The sequence below is a fragment of the Leptosomus discolor genome, chromosome 4, assembly GCF_034619465.1.
Source record: "Leptosomus discolor isolate bLepDis1 chromosome 4, bLepDis1.hap2, whole genome shotgun sequence".
NCBI classification, from domain to species: Eukaryota; Metazoa; Chordata; class Aves; order Leptosomiformes; family Leptosomidae; genus Leptosomus; species Leptosomus discolor.
The window spans coordinates 39,374,184-39,391,804 of NC_141394.1; the positions used below are offsets into that span (position 1 = coordinate 39,374,184).

Consider the following 17,621-nt stretch of genomic DNA (forward strand, 5'->3'; position numbering starts at 1 on the left):
ATGCACAAATCTTACAGGGATAGTACTTAGCTCAGTGAATCCAGGGAGAACAAAATACCAAACTGAAAATCTTTCATGGGTTTTGGGTAGCAGGAAGGCGCTTATAAATATGTATTACAACAGAATTACAAGCATGAGGGAAAAAAAAAAAAAAAGACAGACTGCTGTCAGGTAGTCACTAATGTTATGTCTATCAAATGACAATGACAGATAGCAAAATAGTATTTTAAGATGCCTTCCTACTCTTACCTTGCCAACTCCCTTGCGAGTAGAATGACATACCTTGATATTAAATAACTTTTCTGTACCTGTGAAAACTCAAGAAATGCACCTGTCATCTATGGATCCATTCCCTAGTACTCTTTAGAAAGCTTCAGGTATCTTCTCCTAGGGTCTGCAAGCTAACCAGACATGGGAAGGACAGCATTCAGGTATGTGAGAGGGCTGGCAGAGTAATGACCTTTTTGAAGTCAGAATCCCACTTTCTAGTTCCCATTTCAGGTAGTAGTTATGAAAGGAAATTGGTAGCTTTGTGAACTATCATGAATATTCTTACCTATTCCACAGTACTATCTGTCAGATAGGCTACACAAACCTTGCAACTAACAATACTGAGAATTACGTGTTGTCCATGAAAAAAAATCTTCTAACAAGAGGCATAATATATGGTTTCCTTTGTACACAACTTTTCACACAGTGGAATTTGAACCTTTTGTCTCAAGCAAACAAAAATCCTTTCTACTAGATAACACTGCATTCTTATTCTAAAATATTTTATTTATCTAGCATTACACACTTCATGTTGCCTAAGAAGGGTGAAGGGGAAAAAAAAGACTACCAAAAATAAGCAACCATTATTCATGATTGTGAGTTTCAAGAGAACAATTTCAAATTGGATATTAAAAATTCTAAGATATGCTAGTAAATTTAATATTTTGTGTAAAGTTTCAGTCCTTTCAGATACTTTCTATCATGTTAAAGGAGAGAGTGAATGCAGTTCAACTGATTTTGTAGAAAAGAAGCTCCTAGTAACAGTGAATTAGATATACTAGGTATGGTTTTCATAGTGTTAGTAGATTAAATCTAGAAAAGATGTTACTACTTGGACACGAAATAAGTTTCTCTGGGAAGGGGAAAAAAGTCAACCCATCGATCTGGTTTTTTTTTTTTTAGAGCTATCAAGAAAATAGCTAGGTTGGGAGACTTATTTTGTAATACATGTTACAGGATAATGTTCCAAGTAAGACACAGAATTGAACATATTTCAACACAAATCTGTTCTCCTTTATTTCTTTTCATATCCAGAAAAAGGTAAGAGAAAGCTGCCTTTCTCCTACAATTAACACTTCACGGCTTTTTCCTAGTCCATATCCTCATAGCCATACTGCTACTTTATAAACATCACTCAGCTGCTAACTCTGCTCTCCCTGCAGTCAAAGACCGCCAATGCGACCCCTCAAAGTTTAAAGCATCGCCCCCATCACTAAGATTCTTCATTTCAGGAACACCCTTTGGGAATGCCCAAGTCTTAGAAAACTTCACTGTTCTGTTTTTCCACTCCATAATTAAAACTCTCACCAAATTCAAGCATATTCAAGTACAACCAGCCACCCTCTTAAATTGAGCGTAAACTGTATCATTGTCCCTTCTCCTACATGTTGTTTGACTTAGAAATGTTAAAGAAAAGAGAAAATTTTCTCAGTCTTTTAGCATCCACTTACTATTCAAGAAACTACCACGTATATAATGATGTATAACAGGAAAATGAAGCAGCCAGAGAAAACCTGTAGTTGGAAGAACACTTTTTGCTTGCTGAAATCTAGGACTTTTATCTTGCGAATAGGCTAGAAAAATTCAATGTGCCCTTGTTTTTGAGGACCAGCTTTTAGTTGCATTTAGGACATTTCACATCTGCCAAGCTAGATTGGCAAAAATAGCATTTAGTGGTTGGGTGTTATGAAACTCTTATGAGTACAGTTTGGGTAATGGAATTTTGTGGGATTTGTTCTTTTTCCTCAATAGCATACAAATTGCTCGTTTTCTGAGAATGAAGTTTGCTTCCAAGTTTAAGCTGTGAGACTCTCCTTGCTGGTCTAAATGGAATTTACTGTTTAACTAATAAAGGAATTGATGTAAAGGACAGTGTAGTGTATGCAAGGTGTGATAAAGAAACATTGTCTTTAAGGGGGTTTCATATTACCAGTGCTCAGCAGAAACATTTTTCTATTTATGGCTTCAGTACAAACTCAAAGAGCTAGTGAATCAATAGATTATTTTTTCATATGATTCTTACCAGGTTCAGTTGCAGATCGTGGCTCTGGATATCACATCATATGGAGGGGAAACAAACAAGAAAAATGGTATTAGAGATTACATTAATAAACAATACTGAAATACTGTGTTTGAAGACAAGTATAGAATTTGGGCAGACACATTACAGAATAAGGAAGACTTAAATTGTCTGTTGGTAGCAGTAGTTCAATTATTACTTCTTGCCATTATAATCACTGATATGTGAGGAAGAGAGGACTCTAACCAACACTGTACCCTGACAGACTAATTTCATGATCTTTCCCCACCCTGTATCAAAAGTAGCTACTTCAGATTATTGCCTTACTTTTTTGTAGAATTCTGAAGTCTGGAGAATCTTGAATTTCAACGCCCTGTCGAAACCACTTAACGTGAATGGGAGGGGGTCCTCTGACCCTGCATTCCAATACCACAACTTGACCCTCAGATGCTGTGGAGTTTTGTAGCTCCTGAAACAGAACAATCACAATTCAAATGAATGGGGAACATTTTACATTCTTAAACCCAGTCTTTTCTTCCCTTCATATTTCAACTTTATTTTATTGTGTCATTACATTTTTTCAACAGATATTTTCTGTGAGCTGTCTTTTCACTCTGATTAAAGTTCATCTATCAGCTATATAGTTAAATATGACTGAATAGGTTATTTTCAAATACATTTTTAATATGTCCAGAAATGGAAAAGGTATAGAAGTATTTAATTCCTCAGACCATGACAAGCAGATAGTTGCAGTCTGACCTTCCCTTTGTCATGCTTCTTCCACAAAGTGAAATGAAAATTATGTAACTAGCTACACCTTGATTGAATTGGTCCTGAGAGAGTAGCTGTGTTGCTTTCAGGTCAACCTCTAGAAAGTGCAGTTACTTTTCCTGTGAGCTGTTTATAACCAACCAGGCAAACCTGACACAAATATGATTAAGATATATTAGCTTGTGTATGGATAGCTTCTGAGACAGTATTACGGCTGTAATAAATTCTTATATATGTCTGAAAAAAAATCAGGAAGAGTCTAAACGTTTGATGAAGAACTACAGTGAGAGAGAAGCAGCCCAGGGCTTTAAGTAACAGCATTGACAGCAGACAGCCACTATTTTTGCCTTTGTAATCCCTCTTAAGATTATAAATCAAAGAGTGTTTTTAATCGTACTGGCTGTCTCATTCTTTTTCCAGTTTATTAATGAAGATTGGGCCTTGATGCAGCAAAGCACTTGAAACTAGGTCTAAGATGAGAGTTATCCCTAGTTACTAGTCATAGATCTATTTAATCAAATAGATCTAGTTAATCGAACACATAAGAATTTTGTTACATGGAAACCTAAAAATCTTTGGGTTGTTCCCTGAAGTTTGTATAGAGAGAAATTTGCAACAGGAAGCTGGATAAGTATACTTTTTGTTGTTCATACCTGGTTCATATCTTCTGTAATAAAAGTTGGTTTGGTTTGGTATGTCCCAATTGGCTTAAGCCAGTTAATATTGGATTTCAGGGATAAGAGATATGAAGACTGGGAAGGAACAGTGGAGTTTTAATTGCTTTGGTAGTTTCTGAGCGAAGGCTTGATTTCTCCCATTTCCCACTCTTACTAGAAAGTGGCCTGCCTCCCTGCCTTGCAGCAACCACATTCCCTAACCCCTTGCACCTCTGCTATTCTGTCTCCTGTATGATCCAAAAATCATGATGGATAAAACATACCTTTGTAAAAATGGGCGCAGAATAGATAGGCTTAGGGCCATCCAGACGGTGCAGGTATGAAGTAGGGCTTTGAACCTGCAAAGCAATGCAACAATGCTATAAAATGGAAAGAATATTGCTTTCAATAATATGGCCTGCACATATCTATGCAATAATGCAAACTTTCCAATGCACAGTCTTACTATGGTGCTCACGTTCCAGCGTGCTTCTTGAGTGGCATCACTATTTGACATCTGTTATATTTCTGAAATCAAAATGCAAGCTTTAGAGGCTTCTACACTTCCCATGAGAATTTTGTATCCAACTATCCAACTGTCTTTGCCTTGAAGTATTTTGAGAGTTTGACCCCTGTTAATATCATTCAAGTCCTTTGCACTGAAGCATTTTTGCCTCTCCTGTTACTACATCCCTTGACTGATGTAGTAATAAATAAATCCAGGTACCTAAAAGCTTATCAAGGTTTGCCAAAGGAAGGGAAAAGAATTGATCATGTTCAATCTAACAGAGATTTTAATTTAGTTTGTATTTTATGATTTATATGCAAACTCTAAGTCATTCACAGTGGCATAAAACCTAGTATAAAGTAATGAACATTGATTTTCTACATTTAACTTCTAGACAGTAAAATTAAATTTTCTCTAGAAGGCCCAGAGAAGTTACAGCAATATTTAATTTAATAAAAAAATTTAAAACTTTTGCTAAAACATATTGTAGGCATTCATTTGTATTACATTCTTTTGGAATTGGACAAAGTCAATACTAAGTGATATATTCTACAATTTTCATCATCACCAGATCTGTCAGCTGCTCACGTGCTGTATTGAGGTACACTGTAAGAATCCATATGTATGTTTACTTTTATGCCCCATTCACTAGAAAAATATTTAATTTTTTGAAATTGACATTCTTAATATAATAATGTCAGTTTATAGCTCAATAATATAATTCCTCAAAATGACAGTTTTTCAGGATTTACAAATTTTGAAATAAAATTTAAAATAGTTTTACTAATTTAAAAATTGGCATCTAAAAATACCTGATGACTGGGAACAGAGATAGGTTGAATTACAGCTGTGGTGACTCCAGACTTTGGTGTAGAAGATCCTATTGTCAAGGAAACAGAGGTGGTTTTCTTTTGGGCCCTACAAGAAAAGAAAACAGTGTGCACTTTATAAGGTCTGAAATCAGAATATGTTAGTTTGTAACCACCGATAAGCCACCTGGTATTTTCTACATCTTTAAATATGTCACTATCAGCTCAAAAGATCAACATTGGAGAAAACTGGAGTAGAACACAATCTTTGGCTAATTTACACTTTCGCACCCAATAAAAAGTACTGATTTAAGATACAAAATAAATGTATTTTGTTTCTTTAATTACAGGCCTCTGCATGGGTTTTTTTGGAGGCACAGGGCTGGGTGATTACAGATGAAGATTTGGTTAACTTAAAGTTACTTCCGAATATGAAAAGTTGATATCAACAGAAGAATTGTCAGGGTAGGGCCAGACTTGTCTGACAGAACAAGCACATTAGTACAATCTGCCATTATGATACTGCACAGTTATATCACATGAGAGAAGTAGAAAAGACAAGACATACACAAATATACCCCAGATGCTTATTCAGATCTAAAACTACCAAAGATTTTCCAGTGCTCCTTATTAAGAACATTTGCACAGCATTAGTTCTACTTTGCACACTTACTGTGGCATATCTCCAGATTTTGTTTTGAAAATTAAACTTTCACTCTCAGAATCTGTGGAACTGGCACCTGCAAAAGAAAGTATTTTCAATAATCTTGCATCCTTTTACTGATTTATTTATTGTTTGCATTCCAAAGAAAAAACTGCTACTTTACTTCAAAAGTTGAGAACCATATGTAATAAACTACTGCATTTTTTCTTATCTGACGAAAGATTGTAACTATGTACTTTAAACAGTTACAGAAATCATAACCATGCCAATTTAATGGCAAACTTGTTTTCCCCAGGCTTTTAGCTGTCTTCCTTCATATTGAAGCAAATATGGCCAAAAAAAGAAAAAAAAAATGCTGACTACTAATACTCGAAATGTATAATTAGTTACTTGAATGTTCAAACTTAAAGCTTAAGCAAACATATGGCTTATACACCAATAACAAATCTTCAACCTTAAGTAAAAGCAACTCGGTATAGCAAGGCATTTTTAGACTAAACTTGCTATCCATGATCTCCACAGTTCAGACTATTTATATTAACCTATACATAACTTTTATGTACTTTTGGTATTTCTTGCCAGTGGAAGTCTTAATACAATGTATGTGTTTGGCAATACCTTGAACTCACTTAAAGAAAAAAAATACAAAAACATTTATTCCCTTTGTCTTAATTTTTCCTAATAACTGGTGCTTCACGCAGCATTTATTCTAGACATTTATACAGTACATACCATTCCTCAAAGGATTTGTGCATACATATGCATAACTGTACTTGCAATACAAATCATAAGTAATTAATAATTAATATGCATAGTATAGCATAGACTGATTCCAATGAAACAAAGCTTGGACTGAGGCACCTGAGTACCCTATTTATTTACAAAGTTTAGACTACAAAAATCAAAGCAACAAGTAGCACAGATAAGCAATGCCAAGGGAGCAAAGTCAGTCTACATGAAAGTATATCTCTTGAGCAAAGGATGTCCAGGTCTTGTGTGGCTGGGCCTGCTGCACAGAAGAAAGAATGAGGCATCAGGGTCATCAAGACATTAATGAACAAAGCGATGCTTGTGTGACAATCTAGTTTCCTTAAAGATCATAGGGGAGGAACCTAATGACTTCACAATTCTCTCTCTTTCAGAGTTACATGTTGTAAAACTTCAAAACAGCACTTCCACATAGTAAGACTTTGCCAGATCTCAAAAAAAGAATTGTTTTATTCACTGTACCTCTCTACCTAGCTGTTTGGTTTTTAGCATTGCTTCTGTTAGAACTTCACACAGTATTATATATTTGTACTATACCTGAGTATTTCTGAAATCATGCTTACTTCTGCAAAAAGAAAATTCTTACTAGAACCCATATATTCAGAAAACTCTTGAGGACTTAACGATTATATCCCAACGTGGGATAACAAATTTCTGAGAATAAAAAACATAATGAAAGAAACCCTATAAATGCACAGCTGTCATGATTCAGCTAATTTATAGTGAAAAGTTCATTGCTTCGTTAATCAATAGGTATTTATCATTTTGGTCTGGTATTATTCAGATTTATTATAGGTTTTTCTTATATTAATTTGCTTCATGCTTTCAATTAACTACTTAAATTAATTTTAATGGGTTACAAAACTGATAAAAGAATATATATTACCAAAAAGTTGGAAAGAGGCACGAATAAAATAAAAAATAAAATAAATATCAATAAAACAAAAATCAGTATGCAATTAATATAATCATGCTTAAAATATAGTCATCCACTAAAAAATTAATTTAATAATTTTACTAATGGTCAAGTCACTAACTTTCCTCAGAGAAAATAATACTTGAGTTATGACTAATTTTGAAGTCAAGAAATATTTTGAGAATTGCTAACACTTGGTTCGGGACAAAACTGGTATGACTGATTTTTAACCTGACTTAAAATCAGTGTACCAAATATGAAGAATTATAATACATTTACCCATGACTGAAGAAGGCTCATTTGGGGCAGTAACATCTAATTGCACTGGAAGGCAGTTCAGAACAGAGACAGGGTTTACTGCTTTTGTGAAAATCATCATTGGTATCACCAGTCTTCTTTGATTTACAGAGGGATACTACTTAAAAGCTAACTGTATGCCAAAAGCTCTGTTTGTTCCTCCTTTTCCATTCTTTATCTTACTTGTACCCTAAATAAATAGCAAGCTACCCACTGATTCTTGGGACATTCCTTGAAATACCCGAATTAATATGATGTGATGTTCAAAATGTGTTGCATAAAAGGGAAGCAAAGGAACACCATAAAAATACCACCAAAGCAAGTATAATCTTAACATACAGAACCAAAAGTAAATTTCAGCTTAGTTACCTTTTCCTGTGTATGTTAGGTATCTTATTATTTCACCTCTTACCTTCAATGAATATTTCAGCTGATGTACTATCTGAACCAAGGGAATTTGAAGCCAGACAAGTATAGCGTCCAGTATCGTCTTCAAAGGCTTCTGCTATAATTAGTGAATGAAGTCCTCCACTTCCAGAACGGATCTGAATGTCAGGGGTATTCTGGAGTTCTTTTCCTTCACAGAACCATCTGCAGCCCACACACATTTAGAAAGACAAAGAAAAAAAAGAACATAAAAGATTGGTTCAGGCTCATCACACACAAGAAGACATTACACTCTGCTGCAAAAATCTAAATTGCTACTGAAATCAGCCCATGGCGCTTTGAAGTGTTTAATCGTATTCACAAAGAAACAACTTGCTGGAATAAACTAGTAGTGGGACATTTCTGGATGCTAATAAAATTGTACACACTTACAATTTAAAGCTATTCTTTGTCTCGTTTTGGTAGAATTAATGCTTTCTGCACATCTTGTGTACTGGCTTGCTTTGACCACAGTCTAATCCATTTCAATCTAACTTTCTACTCCCTTCTTCGTAATACTGCTTCTCCATACAGGATGTTTGATTTTTGTCTATAATGCCCAGTCAACCTAATATAACGCCATGGGACAGATTCCATATTACTAAACTTTAAATAGATTTACTCCTGCCTCAGATCAGGAACACAAACTGGTTTTCTAGCCCTGGATTTTTATATATGTGTATCATACATGTTCCACTACCAAAAAGGTACACCCCAACAAAAGGGTTGGGTTTCGGTACAGGCAGAACAGACACTTACGTGGGGTCACTTATTATTAGGTAAAAGCACAGCCTATTCTGTTTATGATGGGTCAATCAAGCATTTTCCAGTGCAGGCTGCCTGAAAAGCTAGGCCACGTTCTCTGTCCACATTGCTTCCATGAAGGTACCAGCTCCCATCTTTTGTCTGTTTGATCGCCTTGTATCAGCTACTCCTATTCTGATAGGCTGCTCCCTGATGTATCCATATCTCTACCAGCCCTGCAAGTATGAGAAATGGGTAATTCTTTTTTTACAGGGCATGCTATGCACTTTTGTGAGGGATGGTAGGCTGGAAAGTCACTAAAGGAAAACCATTAGAGAACAGCCTTCCTTCCGTTCTCAAATTTTCACTACATCCTGAAAACAAATTTTGCCAAGTCTTTCTGAGCTGCAGTCCCACAAACTCATTATGACCTTTATCACTCTTCCTTCCCTTCCTCTCACCCCATAATCCTAATCCGTGCTTTTCCATGTTCTCTCTCTGCCCTCCTTTTCCCTCTTCTTCTTCTGCCACCCAAAAATTCAAATCTTACTGCAGTGTGGACGAAGACAAAATGAGTATTTTTGTTTATGATGACAAAACTATTTGAATGGAATCTTTGAAATAATTTTGATGACACAATTCTAGACACCAAGCGATCTTTCATTCTCTTCCCCTCATACATTTTTTAGTTTCCTTCTGTAGTAAGGACTTTTTTTTTTAAAAAAAAACAAACAACAAAAATTTATGGAGAGTCAATTCAAATTAAAAGATGATGGTATTTTCAAAAATAATTTTTAAAGTCTTAAAAGCTGCCACCAAAAATTTGATATTTTTTTCTTTATTTTGGGGCCCCTGACATAGGAAGGACATGGACCTGTTGGAGCAACTCCAGAGAAGGGCCATGAAGATGATCAGGGGACTGGGGCATATTCCCTATGAGGATAGGCTGAGAGAGTTCAGCCTGGGGAAGAGAAGGCTCCAGGGAGACCTTACAGCAGCCTTCCAGTACTTCAAGGGGGCCTGCAGGAATGATGTGGAGGGACCCTTGATCAGGGAAGGTAGTGACAGAACAAGGGGTAACAGTTTCAAATTGAAAGAGAAGAGATCTAGATTAGAACATAGGAAGCTATTCTTTACTGTGAGTGTGGTGAGACACTGGAACAGGTTTCCCAGAGAAGCTGTGGCTGCACCCTCCCTGGCAGTGTTCAAGGCCAGGTTGGATGGGGCTTTGAGCAACCTGGTCTGGTGGGAGGTGTCCCTGCCCATGGCAGGGGGGTTGGACTGATCTTTAAGGTCCCTTCCAACCCAAACCATTCTATGATTCTGTTTATGAGAGAGTTTTTGCAGTTACATTCTAGTAATACTTCACAATTAAATTTTTTTTCCTCTCTATCAGATGACTTTCCCCCCCCTAAAACCCAAGTAACTCCAAGGAGTTGTAGCATACCCCTATGTATTTAGGAAAAGCTTGCAACACTACAGGATGATAGATACCACACAGCAACAATCAGTGACGAGCCTTTAGAAATGAATTGCCTCGCTTTTATTGCTCTTTTTTCTTATTAGTAAACTACATGTAATTAACAGAAATAAAAAATACATTAAAAACTTTCTTCTGAAAATATTAGATTGTAAATCTTGACATTTCACGCTTATTTCAGAATGCAGACTTAAGAAACCTAGCAGATTTACACATAAGACAACTCCCCTTAACACCCAGAACTGTGGGCAAGCCCTCTGTCTTTATGAACAATAGATCTTTTATTTCTGAAGGCAAAAAATTGTTGATAGTGGCATTAAAATGATATGTAATTGTCTTCTATAATTAAAAGTCTAACAAGTTCCTTTTCTGTCTTCTGTTGAGCCCAGACAGTGCACACAGAAAGTATCATTTTCGGAAGGAGCTAACAAACTTCCATTTGTTTACTCAGTAGACCCCTTTGGCCTACTTTTACAACTCTTGGGCTTGGAGACAAATCTATTCTGTCAGCTTGACTGCCAAAATTAACATTTCTCTTCCCCCTCTTCCCCTCCTTTCCTCTCTTGTCACAAGTCCTCCCTTCTCCCAGTGTGAGGACCTCTGCTACCATTTCTGCTTATTAGACCTTCAGAGTCTTAACCTCTGTGCAGCCTTTCCTAAGTTACATTTTAAATGATACGCACAAGAGAGAGGTTAATTCAATTTCTAGACAATCACAGACAAGAGCCTGTAATATGAGGCTCTGCTTAACCATTAGTTCTATTTTTCTTTCCTTTCCAGAAACATCCTGCAAAGGAAAACCTCCCCTCCAAGCCTAATTATTTTCTCAGATAGATGCTGGTTTAGTTTTAGGCAAATTGTATGGCTTTGTACTGTCTCCCAAATTTCATGCTCACAAAATGTTTAAGAAACTGTGATAAGCATGTGAACCTAAAATAAAAAATCTGCTTATATTTTTTTTTTGTCAGATGACATTTAATAAGCAAACTGTTTTCTTAAGAGAAGAAGTTATACGTTGTCCCTTGACTCATGAATAGACTCAGTCAGCTTCAAGTAGTGGAAGCTGTTCCTCAACACTGGTTGGAACTGAGACTCATTGTACCACATCAGCGACACACCACTGAAAGCAAGTCCTGACCTGCTATGTCAGACACTGTCTGCCACAGAGAAAAACACGTAAGTAAGCAATTTGATACAAAATTGCCTCAGCCATCATTAAGGTGATGTTTGATGAACATGCAACAGGCCTGGTGGGACTGCACTGTTTATTGTGGAAAGAAGAATTCACCTTCACAATGGGCAAGAGCAGTGTTATTTGAAATGAAGAGCACTGGAATAGACTTAGTTATATTCTCTTTCTTTTTCTAGTTTATTTTCTTTTCTTTTCTATCTACTTGTTGATAAAAAGGAGAGCATTAATTAACATGAATTTCTTTTGGAGATTACATCAAAATTAAATGAATAAGAAAATACCCAGTTGAAATACTTATCCTGCAATAACTTGCTAGCTGACAGTTTAGTTCAAGAGACTGTGAATTAAAAAGTGTCAGCTAATAAAAATAAATGAGGTATTTTTTTCCCAAATAGACCAAATTTTAGTTTTCCATCTTTTACATAGTATGGGCTATTATACAGCACAGAACTGCTATCTGCAGGTCCCATCAGCCTTACCACCGTTACACTTGGAATAGTCATGGCAAGAGGATTTTCTGCTCCTAAGGACTAGAAAAGATTCAAAGACAAATCTTTGAAGCATCCTTTCTTTCTGCAGAGAGATCACCAAAGCAAGCAACAAATCACTATCAAAGGGAGACTGAGCCAAAGAAACCAGGAGGACTCACGGCTAGACACAGAAAAAGAGCCACAAAGGAAGTCTTACAAGAAAATTCCATCTTTATACTAACTAGGGCAGCATTAACTCATGTCCAGTCTATTCCAGCCTAGTGATCCTCTTGGGGATAAGAGGATTACTATCTAGCTGTTAGAAGGCAATAATGCTTCTGGAGAGCCAAAATACCCCAAACCAAACCAAAACCAAAAGACACTGAAAGTAACTCAAAGGAACAAATGCACTGCAGATGCTTTGCGAAAAAGAGAATTCACTGTTTAGAGAACATTGATTTTAAAAGACATGTATTTCATAGCTTCTGGATACCAAGTACAAAAATCATCTACTCATTTCCCTATCCCTTTGTTGTAGGTTCTCAATATTGTATAAAGTGTGCAGATAGAAATAAAGCAGACAGGGACATCAACAAAAGTTTTTGCATATATGTATACATATCAGTCCACAGAATAAGAACTATGGCTTCCATCCTAGCTCCACTCCTGCAAGCCATGCTAGCATTCATACAAATTTGTAGAGAACTGTCCCCTTGAAAGAGAACAGAAACTACTGTAAGATATCAGATAAAGGCTGGGAAAAAGTAGAGTAAGAAGAACATACATTTTATGTAACTGGAATTAACTTTGCTAGTCATTAAGTATCTCACCAAATTTCAAATTACTCTGAATTTCTGTGTTCTTTCATACTTTCTTCTCCATTCTCTTTCCTCCATTTCTCTTCCTGCCTGCATTTCCACTGTACCACTCTTTGCCTTACCTTTCCTCCAACTACACTTAGATTTCACCTACATTGTATCTACTGTATGGTAAAATGATAGCAATCAAGTATTCAATGCAGACACTGAAACACAGTCACTAGACTGGAAAGTCAATATTCCAAGGAAGCAAACCAAAGGTATTTTGGTAGCAGGGGAACAATGATTAAGATACTCCCTTTTCACGCTTCAAAGTGTACTTTGCTTTTCCACTGGCTACACTATTGTATGATGGCAAAACTAGAACATCAAACAAAAAAAGGACAGAGAGCTGCCACGTGAGCAGCAGTTCATGCACACTGACATCAAGTAGCAATTCATGCAATATGTCTTTCTTTTTCATTCTTCTTTTCTTTATGCCCTCACAACCCTCCATGCATGGAAATACATATGAGCACGTGTGTCTCGGATTTTAATGACTGTGAACAAAATATAAACAGAGTTGAACAGTACACTGACTGAGTAAGCACCAGGGCCTTAAGAAAAACAGTTCAAGGTTCTCTCTAATGCATAATCCTGCTGGAACTCGTGTTTTTTGAGAGTCACTGAGGAATAGAGAGGTTTCCTTTCCGCACACTCTTAAAAGTTAATTTAAAATGGCAGCTGAAGTGAAACTTTAAGATATGGCCTTAGGGAAGAATTATAATAGGGAACTCTGACCACTACAAAAAGTGCAGAGAGATAAGTTGTAAATTAAAAAGTAATTTTATCCTTAGTGATGTTAAGTATGTCCAGCAAGAAAAGTTAAAATGAAATATTCTGATGCTTCTGCACTGGCAGAGTCAGTGTTTCCATCACAATACCGTGTGTAACTTCCATTTTGTTTTTTCTCCATTTAAGTTAAGCAGTCCAACACTTCCAGACTGTAAAACATGACTACTTAAAGAATTTAACTTGACTTTTAAAAGAAATCAACTTTGCCATACAAGATTTAAAGTACATTGCAGTAATCAGATTATCCAGGTGCTTCTGTTCTTTGCACACTGCAATTCTGGTGCAACTCACAATGCAATGTTTTTATGCCTTACATGCAATTTCATTATCTGCATAGGCAATTCATAAAAGAGTTACCAGCAGTAACATACAGATTTTAAATATTCATATTTTATAATCTTAAAAGAAAATGAAGATCTGAATATAGATGGTGGAACCTCCAGTTAAGCAATTAAAAAATGGCACCATACGATAGAAGCCAATTTCATGATAAAAAGTGTGTTACATTATGAACAATATACATTACATATTTATTCAGAATTTAACTGATTCTTCTGGTGTTGCACAGTGTTCTCCAAGCTCTCACAAATTTCAATGAGGGCTTCACATCCAGCTGAGTAAACTGCACGATTAGGTATTTGGTGACCAAATCTGACTTCTCAAAGTGTAAAAAAAAAATAACCAACAGAAAATGAATACCAAAACGGTTGTATTTTCAAGACACTCATCAACATTTCAGCCTGCCATTTAACTGTTAATTCTGCTCCTTCTGAAGTCAAGCTTTGCATAACACTCTCTGCGAGGATGCAGAGAAGAGGGGGTACAGAAGGGAGGAGATGTGACCAGCTGAGCCACGGGCTACAAAGCTTCCAAGAATAGTAAGCAATGGCCTCCATCACTGTTTGCAGTCTGCAGTGACTCCAAAGATCCCTTTTTTGTCTTGTTCCTGTCATAGGAAAAGTCCTTCCCTCCATTCTTGTGCAGGTTTTTCAAGTCTCTTTCTGTTCTCTTTACCTGTGGGACAAGGATTCTGCTCTGCTTCATCATTTTGGCTTGGGAAATAAACTGAAAGTTAGCTTGAGCTTTTGACAGCTCCAGACAAGATACTCAGGTTACAGCAGAGATCCTGCCTGTAGCTCCTATCATTCTGAGTACTGCAGTGTTCCGCAGCCTTACATAGCTGTGTACGGTTAATTACAAAAGAAAAACAGTATTGCCAGACTTGATAAAAGATTAACTGTCATCTCTTAAAGTCACAGGATTAGCTTCAAAGTTCTTCAAATTTTTTAAAGATTGTATTTTATCTCTGTCTTTGCAATTTGTGTGTGAAAATTAATTGCAATTAACACTTTATAGCATTATAGTATAGAAGCTTTAAAAACATATATTTATGATGGAGGCTTTTAATTACCTGAATGATACAGTCACGCAAGAAAACACAAAATTGATTCTAGAAAGTGTGAAAATTGAAAACAACAGTGAGCAAAGCAAAGTTTTATAATTGTCTAACATGCCATACAGCAAATCTTTTAGAGAACATGTTTTTTACTTTTTAGATTAAGAGAATTTTAAATAATTTTCTTGACAGTTACCTTTGCTTACTTTGCATTTCTCTGGCAGTGGTGTAATGCATGCCACTGATTTCAACTCTGTTATTGCTAAATTACTCTCAGGGACAATAAGAATTTTTGCAACAAAACGTATTTTTCTGAAGTTACTGAACTTACTGAAATTTATTTCCACTACAAATTTATGACTGAGGCAACTACCTCCTATTTCCTAAGGCCCTTCTGCTTTACCTCAGCTTTTTATTACAAGCTACTTTTAATGGAGCACTCTAGTCAAAACAATTGTGCACATTATAATATGACCTAAAGATATTTGCAATAGTGACTACATCTCTTAGTAACTCTCCATTGAATTAAAGGTTCAGGACAAACTTGTCCTGAAATACAAATTCTTAATTTTCCCCTTTTTTTCAAGGAATGCTTACAGCTCTGTTTGGATTTTTTTTTTTTTTTTTCTTTCTTTCTTTTTTTTTTTTGAGAGTCTTCAAGATGTTGCCATGGTGTGGGAGCAGTATAAACAGTAATTTAAATAAATAAATTGATTTTATTTTATAGAAATTTATCATATTTGACTATACATAAAGTCTAGAAGTTATGCATGATGTGATGCAATAATGAAATATCTGGATGTAAAGGAAAAAATGGTGTAATTTAAAGAACAAAACTGAATTACATTCCATGCCTATAATGAAGAAGTTTAACGCTAATTTTTTTCTTTATAGAAACCAGAGATAGTATATCACATAGAAAAGAGGTACCTGCTGTATGACTGATTTGGATATGTAATCCAAAGCTATTTACTTGTGATTAATAAACATCTCCTATAAAAGTTGGCTGTGCAGGAGGTTAAGGTAACTTTCACTACTGGCTACTCACTTCTTGAAGGAGTAACTTTTTTTTAAAAAAGCTAACTATTTTTTATATAATCACTCTGTGATTATAAGAAAAATATATAAACATTTAATAGAAGAACAATGAAAAGCATCTAGCAACTTTCTTGTTGAACCGTTTTCAAAGCCTCATAGCTACATTTATGACATATGGCAAAGAAACCAGGGAAATGACTCTTCTTGTTGACAGTACTGTGGTGTTGGGGCAAGCAATATTGCGCAAATGCATCCAACAGTATCCAAATGAGATACCACCTTTCAGGTAATTGTGTACCATCATACAGAACAGAGGCATCTGTGCTGCTGTATGTATTCAGTAAGAAAAGCAATCAGACTGGATTTCTATAACTGGCCAAAAAAGTCAATATTAAACTAAAAATCTCTGTTTTCTTCTCTAAGTAGAATAAACTAATGTCTTATGCCTATAAAGTAATTTCTTCTAAAAATAGTTCTTATGTTAGTCAGCCTCCATATATGAAATAACAGATTGCTGAACTCCATGCTGAATAACTTATTTTCCACTTCTGAAGTCCAAGGTTTAAATCCTACCTCAGTATCCTATTTTGATCTATATTTGCCCTTTGTCCCAAAAGGGTTATCTTTTTTCTTATCTTTGTCCATCATCAAAACACAAAGTACTTTCTTACTCTCGATCCTGAAGATTTGATTTCTGAAGACAAAAGCATCGACCAGGTATAGGTGTGACCCATAGATTTCACAGTTTCGGAAACCTTTCACAGAACTTTCTTTTCTGAACCTGGCACGAGCTTGTGCCAGAAATGTGCCACTTTCAGAAGCAACAATTTAACTGACAAACAGATGTGGATATATAATTTGGGTAATTCTAGATTCAGGTAACTACGAGATCAAGAAAGAGAGAAAATGCTGCTCAATTTAAGGACCAATTCTGTAGTGCAAACTGCAAACCACCTTTTAGAATAAGCGTGTTGATTATTTGCCACACATGCAGCTAGTTACCTAAAAATAACAATGCCTTCTCATTTCACTAACTTCCATAACTAGTGAATTTGAGCACATACAAATTTACAAATTATGTGTCCATGTACATAATGTAAATAAAAAGCATGAGTAAAACACCAAGAACAATTTATATGCAATTTAAGATACTAAGGTTTCCATATTTTTATCTGTAAGACATTTTTGAGGGCTGTTGGACTCATTAGATAACTGCAGGTCAATTTAATGAGATTCTTTATAGCATTTGTTTTTTTCAGAAACTTCAGAAATCTTATTGTAGAACAACAAGTGATTAACAATATTTAATGTAACAATTTCCTTACATCATCTCTTCTTGGACAGTTTCTTCACACTTTACCATTTTCTGGAGCATTACTTTGTACCTGACGTCTTCAAGTCTATAGGAGGATATTTTACACATTTTACATAATCTTCTGTTTGACTAAGCTTGAGTTTCTGGCACATGTACGGGTATTATCACCACTCACAACTCAACCATGTATCTCCTAAAGTGACTTTTAAGATGAAATGCAGTCTGTGCA

General features: G+C 35.7%; 1 protein-coding gene across 3 annotated transcripts in view; it reads right to left on the reverse strand.

Annotated features, from left to right (window-relative positions):
- The window catches only part of PALLD (palladin, cytoskeletal associated protein), a 202,196-nt gene that overhangs the window by 123,188 nt on the left and 61,387 nt on the right, over positions 1 to 17,621 (reverse strand). For all 3 annotated transcript variants that reach the window (XM_086463791.1, XM_086463790.1, XM_086463792.1), the window contains 6 exons: positions 8,092 to 8,270; positions 5,708 to 5,774; positions 5,038 to 5,143; positions 4,002 to 4,076; positions 2,618 to 2,759; positions 2,294 to 2,317 (listed from right to left, as the gene is read on the reverse strand). In XM_086463791.1, the coding sequence (XP_086319917.1) occupies positions 2,294 to 2,317; positions 2,618 to 2,759; positions 4,002 to 4,076; positions 5,038 to 5,143; positions 5,708 to 5,774; positions 8,092 to 8,270 (593 nt within the window). The remainder of the gene's footprint in view (positions 1 to 2,293; positions 2,318 to 2,617; positions 2,760 to 4,001; positions 4,077 to 5,037; positions 5,144 to 5,707; positions 5,775 to 8,091; positions 8,271 to 17,621) is intronic.